Genomic DNA, 17661 nt, shown 5'->3' with positions numbered 1-17661 from the left:
CAACGGAGGAGCTCAATGGCTCAAGCAGTATTTCAGGGCAGGATGGGAGAAATCCTTTTTAATTAGGCAAATTGTAATGCTCCTCCCAGCTGCTGGCCTATTTACTTGACCTGTGAAAGGTGCTCTTGAGCAGCCTTGTCACTGAATGCTGCAGGGAATCGGAAAATATGATGGGCCTTAACAACACCATGCTTAGTACCCAAGTTTGTTCTTTTGTTGTTCTCTTTCGCAAATATCTGATCTTAAAATCAGTATGGGAAAGCATATAAAAATACAGTGGCTTCCTCTAGCAAGAGTCCAAATTCTGTCCTTCCTATGCTGTATGAGAAATACTCCAGGAGCAGCTTTAAAAAAGCAAACAAACAAAAAAAGGGGTTTGTAGAAATCCTGCATGCTGTACTAATGACACAGTCTGGATCCATCTAATCATGTGAAGAATCATCATCCCTGACAATGAAAGTGCTAATGTACTGGCTAGTATTGGCAGTATTGCACAGTTGTTACACTCCTTCCCAATGAGCACTGGGACCTTAAGCGTGATGATATGAAACCTTTAATCATTAATGAAAACAAGCAATTTGTCTATGACCTTAGTTTGACAATCCATAAAATAGTGTTTCTCAAATGACAAATTAGCAACTCGGTTACAAAGAACAAAGTTTAAACAACACAACAGTTGTATGCACAAAGCTACCACGTCTCTTTTAAATCAGGAAAAAAATTTATTTATAAAAACGTCTCATTTAATTTACTGTCAAGTCTCTAGCTGAATACAGTGGTTTAGAACACTAACGGCCCATGCTTTTATACAGATTAGCCAAAGCATGAACATCGATGAAAATTAATCCCCCAAAATAACTTTCCTTTATGTTATGACCCACAACAGTGTTAAAACTGGAACAGTAAAATGAGAGCAACACAAGAGTTAGGAAGCACAGTTGCTTAAAGAGTAAAAGAAGTGTTTTCTTTTGATGTCTCAGAATAATAAGAAAGTTAGAAATGGCAGAAACTCCTCTGTAGATTAGTCCATAGAAAGCATTGTCTCATGGGGCTTTGGAAAAGTCCTGTCTGGTGGCTAATGCACTAGGGCATGATGAGATACATTACAGAGCCCCCAGGCCAGTAACTTCTGAAGACAGCCTAAAATGTAGGAACAAAAACGAGGAAAAGAAAACAAAAAAAAAAAGGCAAAAAAAAGAAAAAAAAATCTTCTCACTATTAAAAAAATAACACTTGAGTACAACCAGCATAGCACAGCATTTCAATGCAGGCAAGTTTTCTCACACAGGTTGTTGTTTTTTTTTTTTCTTATTTTTTTTCTCTCCTTAAATTTCAATTATTGACACAGTTACAATAGTCCAGAACAATTTTACAGCAGGTTTCTAGCGCTGTCAAATAACTGAGGTACCTTGACATTATTTCCAGTTTTTCCTTCATTATATACAAACGAACAAAAAAAAGAACAAAACAACAACAACAAAAAGAAAAAACAAACCAAACCAAGAAAAATAATAAAAAAAAAAGAAGAAGCCACAACTAAAACAACCAAAAACCCCATTTGGATAAGTGCAAACTGTAACAATGGCAACTCTACAAATGGTTACAGTGACAAAACTTAGTGCAAAGGTACTAAGGTGAAGAAAAGCCCACAGAATACAGAAAATGACACAAAATACTGAAATAGTACTTAGCCCTATACAATAATAATAACACACTTTGAGATACCATGTTTTAAAAAGTATTGCATTTGCATTGTGTTTTTAGTTTATATTAAAATGCACTGAATACAGTTCAATTGTTAAAGCTTTGTGTCCAAGGAGTGCAAAGTGAATGGACATGGCGGGCTAATGGGATTCTGGATTTGGAAGTGGTGAGGAAAACAATATTGCAGTACTGAATTATGCAGCAGAAATTAAAAAGAAGGTGGATGGACAAACAGAAAATGCAGTTAAAAACTAGTTCCAACAGCTAGCAACCAGCCATTGTATCACCCAGCGCTCTTCAGTTTAGGTCTCTGGTTTTAATTAATCTGGACATCATGAAGGGCTTGCGAGGGGATGTTACCTGTCCAGGCAGCAACCTTAGCGTGTCGTTTGACAGGCGCTAGATTTTATTCATACCCAAAATGCGGCCTGAATGCGTAATTAGTGGTGAGCTAAACAGGACTTTATTTTGTACAGGAACCTAGGGGAAACACTGGTCGGTTCGTTCTGGCTGAGCAAAGCATGCGTGCCCCTAAAAGTGCCGGGGGTTTCTGCTGTGGGCTTCGGCAGGAGGCCGTGGTGGGGCTGGATGGGGCCTGGCCGGGGAGAGTGCTTGGGGCCTTGTACCAATGGGCCTCTTCCTGCTCTTAAGCAGGCACAGAAATGAGTACTACGTTGGCAACTTTGCAGGGTAAAATGTCAGAGTGCCAAAAAACAACAACAACAAAAAAGGAGCCTGTTCTCCCTCCCTAAAGCAGAGCGGTCAAAATTATGGTTTCCTGCCCCACAGAAAACGCTGGCGCCCTCAAAAAGTGGGCCCGGGCACCTAACCCAGCTATATTTTATTATGTCTCGTGGTCTTGCAGTCCTCTCAACCCAAGAGGCTTCCTCAGCCCACAGCGGGCAGCGCCTGGCCCCTGCTCGCGGGCGGCCCCGGGGCGGCGCGGGGCTGTTGGAACTAGTTGCTGCCGGGCGCCTGGGTGTTAGTGGTGATGGCAGACGGACCGAGCTGGCAACAGTGGACACTAGCAGCTGAACAGAGCATGAGAGATGCCATAGTGTTTCCTTGATAGCTAGGATCTACCACAGACTCTTGGCAGAGCTGGCAGGGCTTGCACTGTGTCTCATCCCTTCAATATGGAGCAAACTTCTGGCGGTCTGATTTCTTAACCCCGCTGGTCGAAGGAATTTTGGCAGTGTAAGCGGACAAACTCCCCGTGGCCCCCGCGGCGGCCGCGGCATTTAGTGCCAGGAGTGGGACAGTTTTCATGCCAAGCAGACTGGAGACAGGAACGGCATAGTGGGTGGTTGGCAGAGTTGGTAGGGGAGGGGGGGTACTGACGGTAACGGCGGAGGCGGCCGCCAGCACGGCCATGGAGGTGGGGGTGGAGGTAGGGGTGGCAGACTGAGAGAGGTTCATGTTGAGGTCAACAGGGGTCGTGACGGAAGCGGTCTGGGTGCTGACTTTAGCCATCTCTAAGCTGCAAACGAAGAGAGGAAGAGGAACAAACAGGTTGGGAGGGTCCAGCCAGGGCGGTGGGGCCGGGAGGGAGGGAGAGAGGGAGGGAGGGAAGGAGGGGATGGAGAAGGGAGAGCCAACACGAACGGGCGGGGGTTAGATCGGTGGGCGAGTGGGAGGGAGAGGAGAGGGGGGGGAGAGAGAGAAAAAAAGGGAAAATGAGGGTCAAAGGAGGAACATGTTATGTGTTAAAGAAGAGAAATAACAAAAGGGTTTTTCATGACTCGATGGTGAAAACATTACTGAGACTCTAAAGTTCTTGCCAAAAATAAATAGATAAATAAAAGGAGGTGGGGGGGGGGGGGGGGAGGGAGGGGAAGGGTTGGAGAAGGGAGAGAGGAGGGGGTTGCTAGTTTACTTTACATATGGAAAAAGAAATCTAAGGAATGCGGGTAATGGCAAAAAGATGGAAAAAACGAAACTGAAAAGAAAACTTAAAAGAACTATGAAGTTTACTCCCCAGCACTGATGTGGTGAATTTTGCTTTTCAAAGTCCACGGTATTTTGGAGAGGGGGGACGCGGGGGGTTTTGGTAATTTTTTTCAATTTGTCAATTTTGTGACAGAAATGGCACCCTTCGTCATTTTGCTAGGATGAGAGGCTGTTAAGCAATGGTTTGCTGTTCCCATCTAAGGCATCCAGTTTTTGTTTTCGTTTCACAAAGTTAGTCTCATTTAATTCACTGTGAGGTCAATGTGCATTTTTCATATAAAACAAACCTGATTAGCCAGTGCGTTCACTTAGATTTGTACTTTCCCCGGACTTTTTTTTTTTTTTTTTTTAATATCACAATAAAATATGTATGCAATCTAATTGTAAGGACATTAGAACAAAGGAAGACTGGAAAACACCCCGGCTTCCACAGCAGTGGTATCCCTTCCGAGCTTGCAACAGCGATTACAGATAACACGACCCATCGGCTGACAGACAAGGCATTACATCAGTACAACATACACATCATCACATGGACCCAGAGAGCACACGGTAATACAGAGTGACCCAACCTCTTAGCCCAGGGAAGTGAAGGGCTCCTTGGAAGATGCAGGTAGCAAAACACATTGACTCTACCGTAAGTCTACCCATCGGCAGGCCAGATGAATTTGGCCCATGCACTTTGTCTTTTCTCTACATTTTCACACGTTAAAATATGCTAATTCCAAGGGCACTTTGTTTTGTTGTATTCAGATAGCAATGTTTACCTAGTTAAATCCCTTATTTTGACACGTGTTTGCTGCATCGTGTGCGCAGTGCTTTGGGTCAGCAAGCAGTCTGGTAAATGCCACTTTCAGCAGTGTGCATTTTGCACGTGGGCAGCTGGGGAGGTATCACAGCCTGGCTTGTAAATGGGGCTGTGGGTTAGCAAATCTTCACCAGCTACACTTATACCTGCATTAACTCTGAGTTTGTTTGTTTTCTTTTTTTTTTTTTTTTTTTTTCAGAAAAGGAACTACTAACTTGTCAAGCTCCTGTTCTTTTTTTCTGGAGGTGCGCAAGAGGGAGCATCACCCTGCAGCATCACTCCCTGCTCCCGCAGCAACAGCAGAGGGAGCCAGCCACCTCCCAGCTGCACAGAGGACCTGCCTAACAGGGGACTATCCACTTATCAAGTCAAATCGGGCCTGGGAGAAGCTTTCCAGCCAAGGGGCTGTGCTGGGTCGCTTGCGTAGCTCCTGTAAGCGCTATGGGCTGAAGGCAGACAGGGTGTGGAGGGTCAGGGAGCAGGGGTAGCCCAGCTCCTTGCAAAAGGACCGGGAGGGAGGAGTGGTCGCCCTACTCTGGGTATGGAAGAATCTCGCCTTTTCTCGTCTGAGACTTGTGTGCAGCTGTGAGAGAAACAGCCCCTGGTTTCTTTATGGCCAGCAGAAGGTAACGACCAGAAGGCCTGCCCAGTGTGTGACGGCCAGCACACAAACAATAAACGAGCACTAGAGAGGGGTGACGATGTTGGAGTAAAGATGCCCAAAGCAGTGCTGCTAAAGGTGAGCTTAGGTAATAACCTGACGCTGGTCTGAGCTGGGGAGAGGAGAGCTCCTCTCGTCCCTTCAAAAGAAAAAGGGCTCTTGTGATTTTAGTTCCACAGGTACATACGCTAAGTTGGAAGGTGCAACATTGTCTCTGATGGGTTGGGAGGGAGGGGGGCAAATGTGTGAAATGCAGACCCGCTTGTAGAACATAAAACTTTGGTTTTCCTACTCTCGGTTCCATGATGTTTGTTTATCTGCCCCATGGATGAGCTACTGCTTTTCTAACCTCAGAGGCAGGATCATTCTGTGCGGGGAGCACAGCATCCTTGCACTGGTACAGTGCTGCTTGCAATCTACTCGCACAGGGGGCTTGCTTACATCAGGAATCCTTGTTTCTATCACTGAAATCCTGAATCCAGCTCCAGCATACATCCATGCAGGAGCTGTATGGTGATACCTTAGCCGTTTTTAAAAACTCTGTTTGATAAAGTTGGATTTTTTCATATTTCTAACTCAATTATATTTTGGGAGGGAGGCATATGGAAAGATAATGCAGGACTTGGTGTTTCATTGACTCCAATCTTGCCTACCTTGCATTAAAATCAATTCCTGTGGATATGGCTGGAATTTTAGTCTGAGCACTGAGCGCGTTGTCCTGCACCAGCAGGGAGAATGGATCCCAGGGGCTCAGTAGTGGTGTTGGTGGCAGCCACCCACACTCCCTCCCTGGTGTACTTGCCCAGGTACAACTGAAGGGCTAATTGGCCCTGCTTCACCTTCATTACTGGCGGTAACAAATGAGGTGAAAGTACATCCCGTTGGCTTTCAGCTGTCCTGCGACAGCAGCAGTTTCCCAAATCACTTGTACATGTGACAAAACTGAGTACAGAAGCTGATGAGCAGACTTCAAACAGAATTTCACGATGCCAAATTTCCGCTGTCACGTTAAAGAAGCTAAGTTACGAATACATACAGTGGAGGCCACATCCTGCATTGCCCGACTAGCGTGCAGAAGAAACAAAGCTTGAGTTTGCCTTTGTCGGTTCTGCATCTTTCATCAAAATGGAAGTGAAAAGCATCTTCAGGAAACTGCTCTTCAACAAGAAGAAAGTGCTGCTGGCTACAGGTCATTTACACTCCAAAGTCAAATATTACATAGGAAACCTAAGCTGTGGTTCATTCTTAATAAAAGCTAGAAGATGTAATTGGATAATGAAAATCCAGTTACTACAATGGACACCAGTTAAGAGACAGAAGTTTTTACAGGAAAAAAAGACATTTCTACTGCAAACAAACGGGGACAAATTCTACTAATACAGAGGTCAACCCTTGGATAATCAACACAGAACCAAAACAGTACTTTAGAAAGATTTAAATCTCTGTCTTGATATTATATCAATATCTTTATATATCTATAATTTAGAGTATGTAATCTTATATACATATTAACACCAGATTGCTACAAAATTCCTAAAACAACCTGATAAATTACTGTATAGATGGCAACTTCAGTTGGAGAATAGCCTAAGGGTACACACAGTTAGAGGAATACGTCCAGTAATCCCATGCTGCTGTGAGACATTGATTTATGCAGAAATACTGGCCCTGGAAACCAAATCTATGATAATGTCAGATTTTGGGGGGAAGAATAAAAAAGAAATGTCCACCGTACCCTGAATGCTTGTATGGCTTTTATATATTGATTTATATATGATATATTTATTCTGACATCCCAGGCTGTATCTCGGCACTGCGCTTTGCCTAGGTACTGTGCTCAGCTCTCCCCCAGCGCTGTTTTTTTCAGGCAAAGGCCTTGAAAGCGACTGCGCTTGTTCGTGCCAGGGTTAGGACCAACAGGTGCTGAAACGGGCTCCCTGCATGCGTGTCCCTCTCCAAAACCTGCCAGCAGGCACGGGGCCTCCCTCGTGCCTGGAAATCTCAGGTCCCCCTCCAGCACAGTGGCCGACTAGCGCTGCGGCTGCGGTGGCACCCAGCCCGGCAGAGAATTTCTCTTGGGAAAAGAGAAATCTGGAGCACTGCAACTTTTGTTAAATGACAAAGCCACCTTTATGTCCTATGTTGCCTTAGAACTTAATTTATTAGACATTACTTTAAGAGTCTTCATTTACAAATGAAGTCACTTTATCTGAATACAGTTTCAACATATGGTACATAGCAATATATGATGGTTTATTGTAGATGATGGTAACAAACGGCTAGCTAGAAAGTCAACAGGAAGAAAATACTTTGTGGTTTCACAGGGTATAGATAGAGCATCCATTGTATATGACTGCTGAGAAGTTCTCTTCTTTGCAAAAGTATGTTAAAAGACCTCATATATATCCCATTCCATCAAAGGGCTTGTTAAGCAGTAATAAACAGAATTGTGAGAGTTCACAGGCTAAAGTGAGTCAGAGAGGTTTGTTCACTAGAGTTTCTGTCTCTGGTGAGCAGCTCACTGCAACGCCATTAATAAGTGCATTATTTTATTTGCATGCTTTAGCTGTCTTGAAGATCTTAAATTGTTATCTTCTGAGATCCAGGTGCATGCCATATGGTGTTTGTGCAACTAAAAATGAAGGGGTCTATTCTCGTCTCGATGTGTGGGGAATCCCTGAACACCAAGAGAAGAACATATCCTTAAGGGTTAAAGGAGGGAACACATTTTTATTTGATTACAGGGCTTACCGAAGTGACTTATATTTAGAATATAAGAATATAAAGAATATAAAGCAAAAGAGCTGTAGGTTGTTTTAGGATTCTGGAAACACCTTATAGTAGGCTTCATGGTGCCACCCCTAAATAAATACACCTTTCCCTAGGAAACTACTTTCAAAATGAACTATGAAAAGTAGTATTTTTGTTTGCTGTGAGACAGAGCTGCACACCACCCCTTCCCTGCATTGCAAGACGTGCAGTCGTGCACTGCAGGGCTGTGGTGGGGAGGAGGTGGGACCACAGGAGCTTGTAGCCCTGCCACGACTACAGCTCTGCATATAGATCATATAATAGCTACTACCTTAACAGCAAACATAGTTAAACACCAAGCTTGGTTTGTATCACAGCATTTTGAAAAAGGAAAAAGGAAAAGAAAAGCAAAACAAAACAACAGCCAACCAACCAAACGAAAAAGCAATCCAATACACAGATACTCCCCATGCCCACAACATGTCGTTGCCTTGGACCACCATGTACAAGCAGCTCTGTGAGACAGCACTGTATCCACTGCGCATTTTTCTCAGCATAATTGCAAATAAAAGTGGTATCAGTGGTAGCATTTTTCTAAGTAATCATATAAAACGTGACAGAGACTTAGGCCGTCTCAGCGGCTTAGCTGAACAGCCAGTGTTTTCAGTAATCCTGGCACTGCGAAGTGGCGAAGCAGATAGTCTCACCCTGTCTCATTAGGGGATGCTTTTTACAAATTTGTGATGCCGTCTCTGAAAAAAAAATAAATCCTCTGCCTCTTTAGCAACTACATGCCAGTTTAATATCAACTCTGAGTGGCAATTTCCAGCTAGTAAATTAAATCTCTTTTGCAATCTGTTTCACTATATTTGCCATTTAGGACAGTAAAACAGGTCTGTGAAAACTATTTTCTTCTAAAGAAGTTGCTACTGTCATTTTCAATCCACCTGTATTTTAGGTGGATGCAGGTGTGAATATTCAGATTTTTTCGAGCTTTTGTCATTCAAAATGTACCTGGACTTAAGCAGATTAAGCTGCTTTCCACATAAACCAACAGTAAACACAGCTCCTACTGATACGGGCTTCACAAGTCATTAGGAATCGAAGAACTATGCAAAATGGACACTGCAAAGCAACTTTCTGGATCTACCCAGGACAGACATTTGCTGGAGAGCAGACAGAGCAATCTTGCGGAAGCGTTATCACTTACAAAGCCAACTTACCTTGCGTTAATGAGGTACTGTGCTAAGCTGATGTTTGCAGGGGATCCTGTGATTGTAACTTGTCGTTCTGCAGAGCCTTCTGTGGCATTAGCAATCTTGATCTGCGCTCCTGACATCTGCCTGATTTCATTTATCTTACTGCCTTGTCTGCCAATAATGCAGCCTATTAACTGGAGTGGGACAAAGACTGAGATTAGTGCCACAGACACAGGCAAAAATCACTTCACTGCAATTTGTAGCATCGATAAAAACACGGCTATGAAAGACTCGGTATCAAAACCAAAGATTTTTGCTGTGCTGTTGGGAAGGAGTCGCTAGCAGGGTCTGTTGGCTCAATGGCCACGTGGCTCTGAATCGAGCCTCGCTGCTGCCTGGGCAGGTATCAAGCCAGCATCAGCTTATTTAGCTGTCTCCCTTGGCAGAAAACGACAGCGTGTGATAGTGCTGATGTACACAAGGCCCAACCCAGTCTGATCCTCCAGCGAGAGCAGCAGCAAGCCAAGAACAGCAGGGGCAGGCTGCACAGACAGCACGATGCTCCTGCCCTGCTGCTCTGTGCGGCTCCAGCGTGTCCTCAACCTCACGGGGACGCTTGGTCCTCACTCTGCTGCTCCTGCACTATTAAAGCCACTGGGATTCACAGCTGCAGAGCCTCAGGGAGAAGCAGGCGTAGGAAAAGACTGATTTTTTTTTTTCTTTTCTCTACAATGTGACTGTGTTTCATAACCCTGAAAACGTTTCCTTGTTACAGAACCTTAAAAACCCACATATGTCATAAATAAAACTGAGCCTGCGTGTCCCCAGATCGCTACTTTACTGTTAAAATTGCATAGGTGTTCCCTTCAACTAATAGCTTTTTAAAGGTTGTATAAATGCTCTTGGTGGAGTCACAAGCTTTTGGAGCTGGCGTGCAAGACTTTGCAAACGTACTTAGCTCTACAAATGAACACTACAGCTTTGGCTCCCTTCAAGACAAGGGGTGGCCTTTTCTTTTCTATTAAGGCAGGATGGAGGCTAACAAGCACAGCAATGCCCAGAACCTGAAGGAAACAGAAACTCTGCCTTACAGGACTGTTGACACTGGAAGGGTGCTGCCAGCTTGGCCGAAAGAAGTGCCAGGACACAGCGATGCTGCCTGCCTTTCCCTCCCACCCTTCCTGACGTGTTACTGTTTCTGTTGCTGCAGTACTCGGAGCATCTTGCCAGAAACAGATTCACACAGTCCAGACATTTTAGCAAAAGAAGAACAGGAAAACCACAGCCCCTTAAACCCTGCTTCACAATCAGTGACAAACAGAGTGCCAACGCAGCTAGCCAGACAGCCAAAACAGACACAGAGCACGAGAGCATATGTGGGACGTAAAAATGGGGTTTAAGAACACACACAAGATTTCCCATCCTATTTGCACGGGAGGGCCTCCTTAACTCTTTGTCCTTATCCCAAAGGCCCGTACCACTGTGTGACTGCCAGGTGCCAGTGCGGAGCCCTTTGTCTGCCCCACCAGGCTCCCAGCCATGCGAAGGCTGGGCATGAAGATACCGAGTGGTGCCAGGGATGTGACTGAGCAGGGAGCAATTCCTCTGCACTGACCAGGAAAAGGGCAAGTCCTGGGGCAGCCAGGGGACTTGCATCAGCCTTACTTGACTGCTAGCCAGAGCTGCTCACTGAGAGACACGACTGGCTTGGGATGGCCACCAGGGATGAAGACATCCTCTTCCCTCTGCTACAACCATGGTCTAATTATTTTTGAGCGGATGGTCTTGAAGTATCCGGTCAAGAATCCACCTGCTGCTACTGACGATCCTATGAAGGAGTGACCAGGGCTTATGCTCTGTGAAGCAGCATCTTTGGTACCCAGGACGTCTTCAGACTCTGATGACTCTGATATTTTAGTAATGATGTCCTAACTGTGAACAAAAAATGTAGACTGCATGTATTCCCTTGGTCTGTCTGAAGTCGAAGGGTAGAAATATGGTAAAATTACTTGCTGTGAAACACATGCTTGTAAAAATAAAAAATAAAAAAAAAGTACAAATATGAAAAATGTGTTCAGCAGAATTTCAAGCAGTCCAGTTTTCAGGTGTTGCCACTGATCGTACACATGACGTTCAAAGCAGAGGATGTGTGTGGGACTGCTGGCTCTTCAGGCACGTTGTGAGCATGCCGTAGTCACCAGCTCTGCGAAGGCACTTGCTAGGCGAAGCAGGAGGCTGCCACTTGGACATGCTCTGCAAGCCGTGACCTGTGGCCGCCTGACTGCAGCTGTTGCATGCAGAGTACTCTCCTTACACCACACGGTGATGCTGGGTGCTTGTCCCGCTACATGTTACTTACTTATGCTCAAATTAGTGCAGTATCTGAATATTCAGGAGCTGATGGCTTCGGGAAGAAGTTCAAGAGGCTGGTTTTCCTCTATAAAGCTTTGATCAATCAGGCGGTGGACATTTGGTTTTACAGACCACCGCCTGCCCTGCCTTGCTTTGAGGGGAAGCCATCTCAAACTGCATCCAAACCTCTCTCTCTCTCTAGACTGACCTTTCCATTTCCATCAGCTGCACAGCCTGTCATTCTGCAGCTGCCCATTTCTCATGATTTCCAGCAGGTTATGTGTCATTCAGTCCCACAGAAGTCCATTGCCCCAAAAGCAAGCTTTCCTGGACTGTGAATGCAGGCATCCACGTGTTTCACAGACAGCGATTTGCTGCTCTTCCAAGCTCGGTAGACAGAGGTAGCAAATGTAGAGGACGGTAAACATTTGAAATCCCATTTTCAAGGACTTTAGGCACTGCATTATTTTTGATGCTCACATGCTTGGTCAATATTCTGACAGACTTACTCTCACAGAAGAATAAATCAAGAGGAAGCCATCAAGAAAACAAGTGATAAAACTGGTCCATGTGAGAGAGAAGCCAAGCACGCTATAAACCAAGCCTACTATGTACTATATTACATATACTTATAAAATTATTTATATGTATAATGTATAGAATGCATATAATGTACACATATATACACTACAAGCATATGTGTATATACACAAAATATGTATGCACGTATATGTGTACATAATTTAACTCCCTCAAGGCTTGAGCAGCATGGCTCAGGTCAGATGTGTGCTCAGCTGACGTCCCCTCATGCTCGTACTGTGAGCACCAGGGAAGAACTGCTCCCTTTCTCTTCCTCCACACCATGTCTCACCTTCCTTCCCCTACCTCAATGTCCCTCATTTCTCATCATGCCAAAAATAATAATAAAAAAATAATCAAACCCTAGTGCACAGATTCTGCTCTTCGCCCTTTTTCTAATTTTATGCTGTCCTTCACTAAAATTCTGGTAGTACCAGTGTAATCAGGATTGAATCCCACTCTTAAAGGGAGGGACGGGAAGGAGATCTACTGTGATTCCCCCTCCCTGAATTCTTGGTGCTAATAGAGCTTCTCCTGACATGCCGTGCCAGCTCAGATTCAGATCTCTCTCATCCATACTTCTTCCCACATTATGTTAAATATAAATGCTAAATGTATGTCATGTTGCCCAATCCCCCTGTGCTAAACTCATTTACAGAGCCCAATAACGTGGCTTTCTGCTGGGTGTTTCCTACCAATTTGTTCCTCTATGTCCATCCCACCGTCCCACTGAAGTACTCTGTGCAGCACTGCGAGAGATCAGACTTCTACTTTTGGGTTTATTAACAAAGTCCAATCCTGTAGGCTTGTCACAAGAGACAGCACTGAGCTCTTTTTTTTTTTTTTTTTTTTTAATTCTGATAAAAATCAGTTTCCTTTCTTACAATGAAATTAGTGCTGGTAAAAAGGGAGGCTGACCATACTCATCCACAAGCGTGTTTTGGTGGTACCCTGCTGCCAGCCCTGACCACATCCAGTGGCTTTGGCAAAAGCCAAATTTTTGCATTACTTCACTAAGCAGGTGCTTGCCACAAAGGAAAGTCTTCAATTCCTTTACATAAAGATGTAATCTTAATGTAAAAAAAAGATTACATAAACATTCATAAACATTATATCTATACGTGTATGTCCTGGTTCTTCCCTTGCTTTCCTCTCTCACTATGCACACTGGGTTCCTACACTGATTCTTGTGCAGGGAGGCTTTTAGCGCTGGATTTTTCCTGTTTTGTTTTTCCTCAGAAATGTTAGAAATGTACTCTGCAGGGAGCAATAATCTCCTGAGGTATGATTACAGTTCTTTACAGACTTACTGCAGGGCTCTGAAAGAGATGCTTAAATACCCTGTCCCTCTTGGAAAGCAATAATAATTATAATCAACCTCACTCTTCTTGCTAGGATAATGCAAAATCTGGACTATAATGATTTCACAAGCTTTGCAAGAAGGCGTGCAGAAAACTGAGAACATACTTTCAGAAACCAGCCTTCTAATTGCTTGCTTTGTAACCCAAATGACCCTGCGGATTCGTGTGCGTTTTGACCTGCTGAGGGCCCAGCATCAGTTCCCCTCCTGTTCTGAGCTGAGCTGGGAGAAGTTAATTTTGATGCTGAGCAGTACTTCCATTTTTGTTCCAGAAATGGTCTCACTTTGCTTCTGGTGGACAACAGACTTGTGAAATCTTTCTACTGATTCTTGAGTGTATTGAGACAGGTCTACTTGAGGAAGCAAGTGCATTTTTCTTAGATTAAGGAGAAACAAAAATCAGGCTATCTGCAAATATAAATATAGCAAAAGTGGAAAAAAAAATACTTTTTGATTAAACATCCTCTTAAGCATTCCCAAATGACAGGATCTCATTAATTCTGCATTTTTGCTCTGGGGTTATTTTCCTATGACATGGAAGGCTCTCGGCAGTAAGGTGAATTTATAGAGGTCGAATCCATGGGTCCCTTGGCTTCAGTGGAAGTGCTTTCACTTCTGGTACCACCAGACCTTTTCCAGTATGTCTTGCACAGACTGTTAGATCTCGCCCTAATCATTGCTTGGGGCAGCCTTGCTTCAAGTCACAGTTGGGGTCGGGCACTGCCTTTGCATCCTCCTGAAGGGCTGGCACTGATCCTCACCCCACAGGAGATGGATGAAGTGGGGATCTGCCAGGACGAGAGCTGGGGGTCCCCAGAGACCATTGGTGGAAGAGGAGGCACCATGAGGACCTCCCTGGAGCTAAGGCTGGGTTTCACTCCCAGAGCACAGGGGCACACATGTGTCCCCCTCGGCCACTTGCAGGGAAGGACTTGTGACTCCATCAGGTTCTCCTGGATGCCTTCTCCAACTTTGATGGATTTGCATTTCTGTTTACATGGAGCGTTGACCAGACTTACAGCTTTCTCTAAATGTTCATGTTTTCTGAGGGTGAAGTTGTCCTGCTACTTGCATCTGCTGTCTCCCATATATATACAAGATCTACATAATTTTTAATGAGATGATTTTTATATATGTTATTAATGATTTATTCACTTACTCTCCATAGCCATTTTTGGGAATCAGAGCACAAAATGTTATGATGTCTGGTGTCTGTGCCCAGACACAGACCAGTCAGCAGTAACATCCCTCCCGTCCCCTAAAGGGCCTGCCACTGCCATACGACATTATTACGAGACTTATGCTGTAAAACACACTTATACTGGGCAACGTAGGCAGCACCAAAAGGCCAGGCAATACCCTGGCAATGAAGGAAAGGCAAAGACATCATATGTGAATGCTTATGAAACGGAGTTTGGTGCCACAGGCCCTCCTGCTTTTGAGGATACCTGCAGCAGATAACCACCTCCATGATACGCTATGTCCTTTGTGTGCTTCACTGCGCTGAGGGTAATTGAACAACTGCAGCAATATTTTCCCTCTTCTTCTGCGAGGAGCTACTGGACCTCACTCCACTTCACGTACTTTCTTAGTAAGATATTTTTGTAAACTATTCTCACCTTAACCCCACAGGGCTCAGCTCACTGCAGTGGCAGAGCATCCGGCCACCTCAGCGCTGCACCGTTTGCCTCCCCAGCAGTGTGCCAAAGGAATTAATGAACTTACACAACTGGCACCAACATTTTATTAACTTCTACAGCCCACAGAATCAACGGGATTGCCCGCTTCAAAGGGCAAAAGTAGGGACACGTTGGGTACCGCAGAGATTTCTTGGCAATATGGGCATTGCCAACAGCCTCTTTTGGGAGGCCAGAGCAACCAAATGGCCCTGTAAGTGGTTTTAATGAAGAATAGGAGATGTTAGATAAGGACTAAAGTGATGTCTAAGTGGGACCTGGAGAAATGTCCTCTCCATTCTCTTTTTGGAGATGCCCAGAAGTTATAAGAAAACCTAGAGAGGCCAGTCTTCTGAATTCACTATGTGGAGAAGATGACTGGGCTCTTAGCACTCGGAAAACAGTTTTCTATAAAATGCATTTATCTGTTCCCCCATATGTATTTTTTTTTATTTAGCAACATGTTACTTGCAATTATCAGCATAATGTACGAAGAAAGCAGCATGACATTGTTACAATAATAACAGGAAATAAAATTTATTTTAATACGAAGCTATGCAAATTGCAAATGGCTAATAATTTCTACTTTCTGTAGACTATGCTAACCTCTGAGATCCTTATTTTCCTTCTATTTGATTTTCTTCTGTCAGATTCATACCGAGGCTTTGGCTTTTTTATGTTTATCATTATATTGGTTTTAAAAAATACGTGTAACACATGTATAGGCACGCTGCCTTCTCTGGCAACTGCAGAGTGGATTTTTGCAAACCTGATACTGTTCTCATCTGTGCTGGACTTTTGCAGGTGTTTATGCATACAAGGAGGTGACGGATTCAGGCACGTGTCCAAAACAGGACTCGGAGATGCTTGTTGGGAAAGCAAAGTCAAATTCCCAGCACATGGTTTACTGCACAACTGCTGCTGCCTCTCCCATCCAAACCACCACAGTAACTCCCTTGCACTGCCTGTAGTGCCTCTGCAGGCTGTGTCTAAGCCCAACCCCATTCAGGCCTTGGTTTCTAATCTTTCTAATCTTCTGTTACAAGCAACACATGGATGCATATTTGCTTTTCAGAGAATAGTGCTGAGCCAGGCCATTTCATACCTCCTAGATCAGAAATCAACTTTTTTTCCCCCCTACCGCATCACAGTATGCAAGGCCAGCTGTCTCTACCTCTCTCTGGTATGAGCCCTGAAGATCTGAAGTCAGAAGGTTAACCTTGGATTTATGTCACTGATGGCAAGAGCAAAATCTGCCTGAAAATGAGACTACAGAAACTTGCATTGTAAGGATAAATACCACGCTCTCATAAAATTCTCAGTGTACAGCAAAATGGGTTATAAAGCAGGTACTGACAAATCAACAGGACATCCTCTAAGTAACAGTAAGATTACAAAATCACTGCACTCATAAAAAAAAAAGATTAACTTTACTTCTTCTTTGTTGTTTTGTATTTTTTTTTCTTACTGTAAATCATTGCCACTGAGTTTAATAGGGCTTACACAATCTTGTAAGTCTCTCTTAAGGAATATAATTGCTATTTGTGATCCCACTCATGCTTGAAAGCTTTTTTTACTGGAGGGGAAATCTTCCATTTTCCAAGTGACTCATTTGTAATGCAAACTGAAAAATAAAACCCTGTTTTCAATGAAGGGGAATAAAATTGGAAGGCGTTTTTGCATGAGATGCAGAGCATCAACTGGGCATTTTGAGCAGCCACTTTAATATTCAGTGCTGTACTGCTTACGGAGATGGGGTCTGTCCATCACAGCTGGTGCAGAGTTGCTGAAGCAGGAATGTTTAGAGCCCCTGCTTTCAGATAAACTCTTGTATTGCACCTTGACATAACCAAAGTCACTTTTTTTTTTGCCAGGGAGGTATGCAGCCTGGAATAAGCACAGGCTCTGGCACAGACCAGCCCGGCACCAGCGGCCGTGGTGCAGCCCCTCTGCCTTGCCCGGTGCTGAGCACGCAGTGGCTGAGCAATTTCCAGCCTGCTTTCGCCCTTCTGCTAGTGCAACCCATGAGATGGATCTTGGTTACACATCTCAGACCACATCTGCTTTCCAGTGAGAGCAGCAGGCACCCAGGCTTTAAGAAAACGGGCAAAACACCATGGCACCTCCACTGCATCTATCAATGTTTTAATCGTCCGTGATATCCCTTCTCCAGAAATAGACTAAGGTTATTTTGGGGGACTAGTGTTTGCCAATCAGCTGAAGATGGGAGGTTCCCCCTCCGGTGGCAGAGGAGAGCGAGAAGAGAAAGCGGTACTGACTATTGGTCCACTTACATCGTTGGGAATAGTAAGTTCATGGGAACTGGTTGGAGAAGTGGCATCCAGTCCTATGTAGGGACAGAGGGAAAATGTTATGCCAGTTGTTTGCAAAAAGGGTAAGACACAAGTGATATCATAAAGAAGGAAACATACTGAAGGAGAAAAAAAAAAAAAAAAGAAAGAAAAGAGAGAGAAGAGCGAAGAAAAGTAGAGAAGTGCTAGTGAAACAGAAAAGAAAGCAAGAGATGCAGAACTCAGAGGGCTGGACTCATTTTAAACGAGCCTTATTTTAATTAACCTTTAACCCACCAAAACAACAAATGTCAGATGATTGCACAGGGT

The 17661-nt window shown here is 44.2% G+C and overlaps 1 protein-coding gene across 14 annotated transcripts in view; it reads right to left on the bottom strand.

Moving 5' to 3' along the window:
• LOC309874774 (poly(rC)-binding protein 3-like) overlaps positions 1-17661 on the bottom strand; it is a 424882-nt gene that overhangs the window by 8635 nt on the left and 398586 nt on the right. For 12 of the 14 annotated variants that reach the window (XM_082753316.1, XM_082753317.1, XM_082753318.1 and 9 more), the window contains 3 exons: positions 17335-17387; positions 9098-9267; positions 553-3184 (listed from right to left, as the gene is read on the bottom strand). In XM_082753316.1, coding sequence (XP_082609442.1) covers positions 2836-3184; positions 9098-9267; positions 17335-17387 — 572 coding nt within the window. In that variant the 3' untranslated portion in view covers positions 553-2835. Of the gene's footprint in view, positions 1-552; positions 3185-7401; positions 7801-9097; positions 9268-17334; positions 17388-17661 lie in introns of those variants that run through there. The other 2 variants (XM_082753314.1, XM_082753315.1) reach the window with 2 other exon arrangements.

This window comes from Aythya marila, assembly GCF_965140915.1.
Source record: "Aythya marila genome assembly, chromosome: 2".
NCBI lineage: Eukaryota > Metazoa > Chordata > Aves > Anseriformes > Anatidae > Aythya > Aythya marila.
This window is presented reverse-complemented; position numbering and strand designations above follow the sequence as displayed.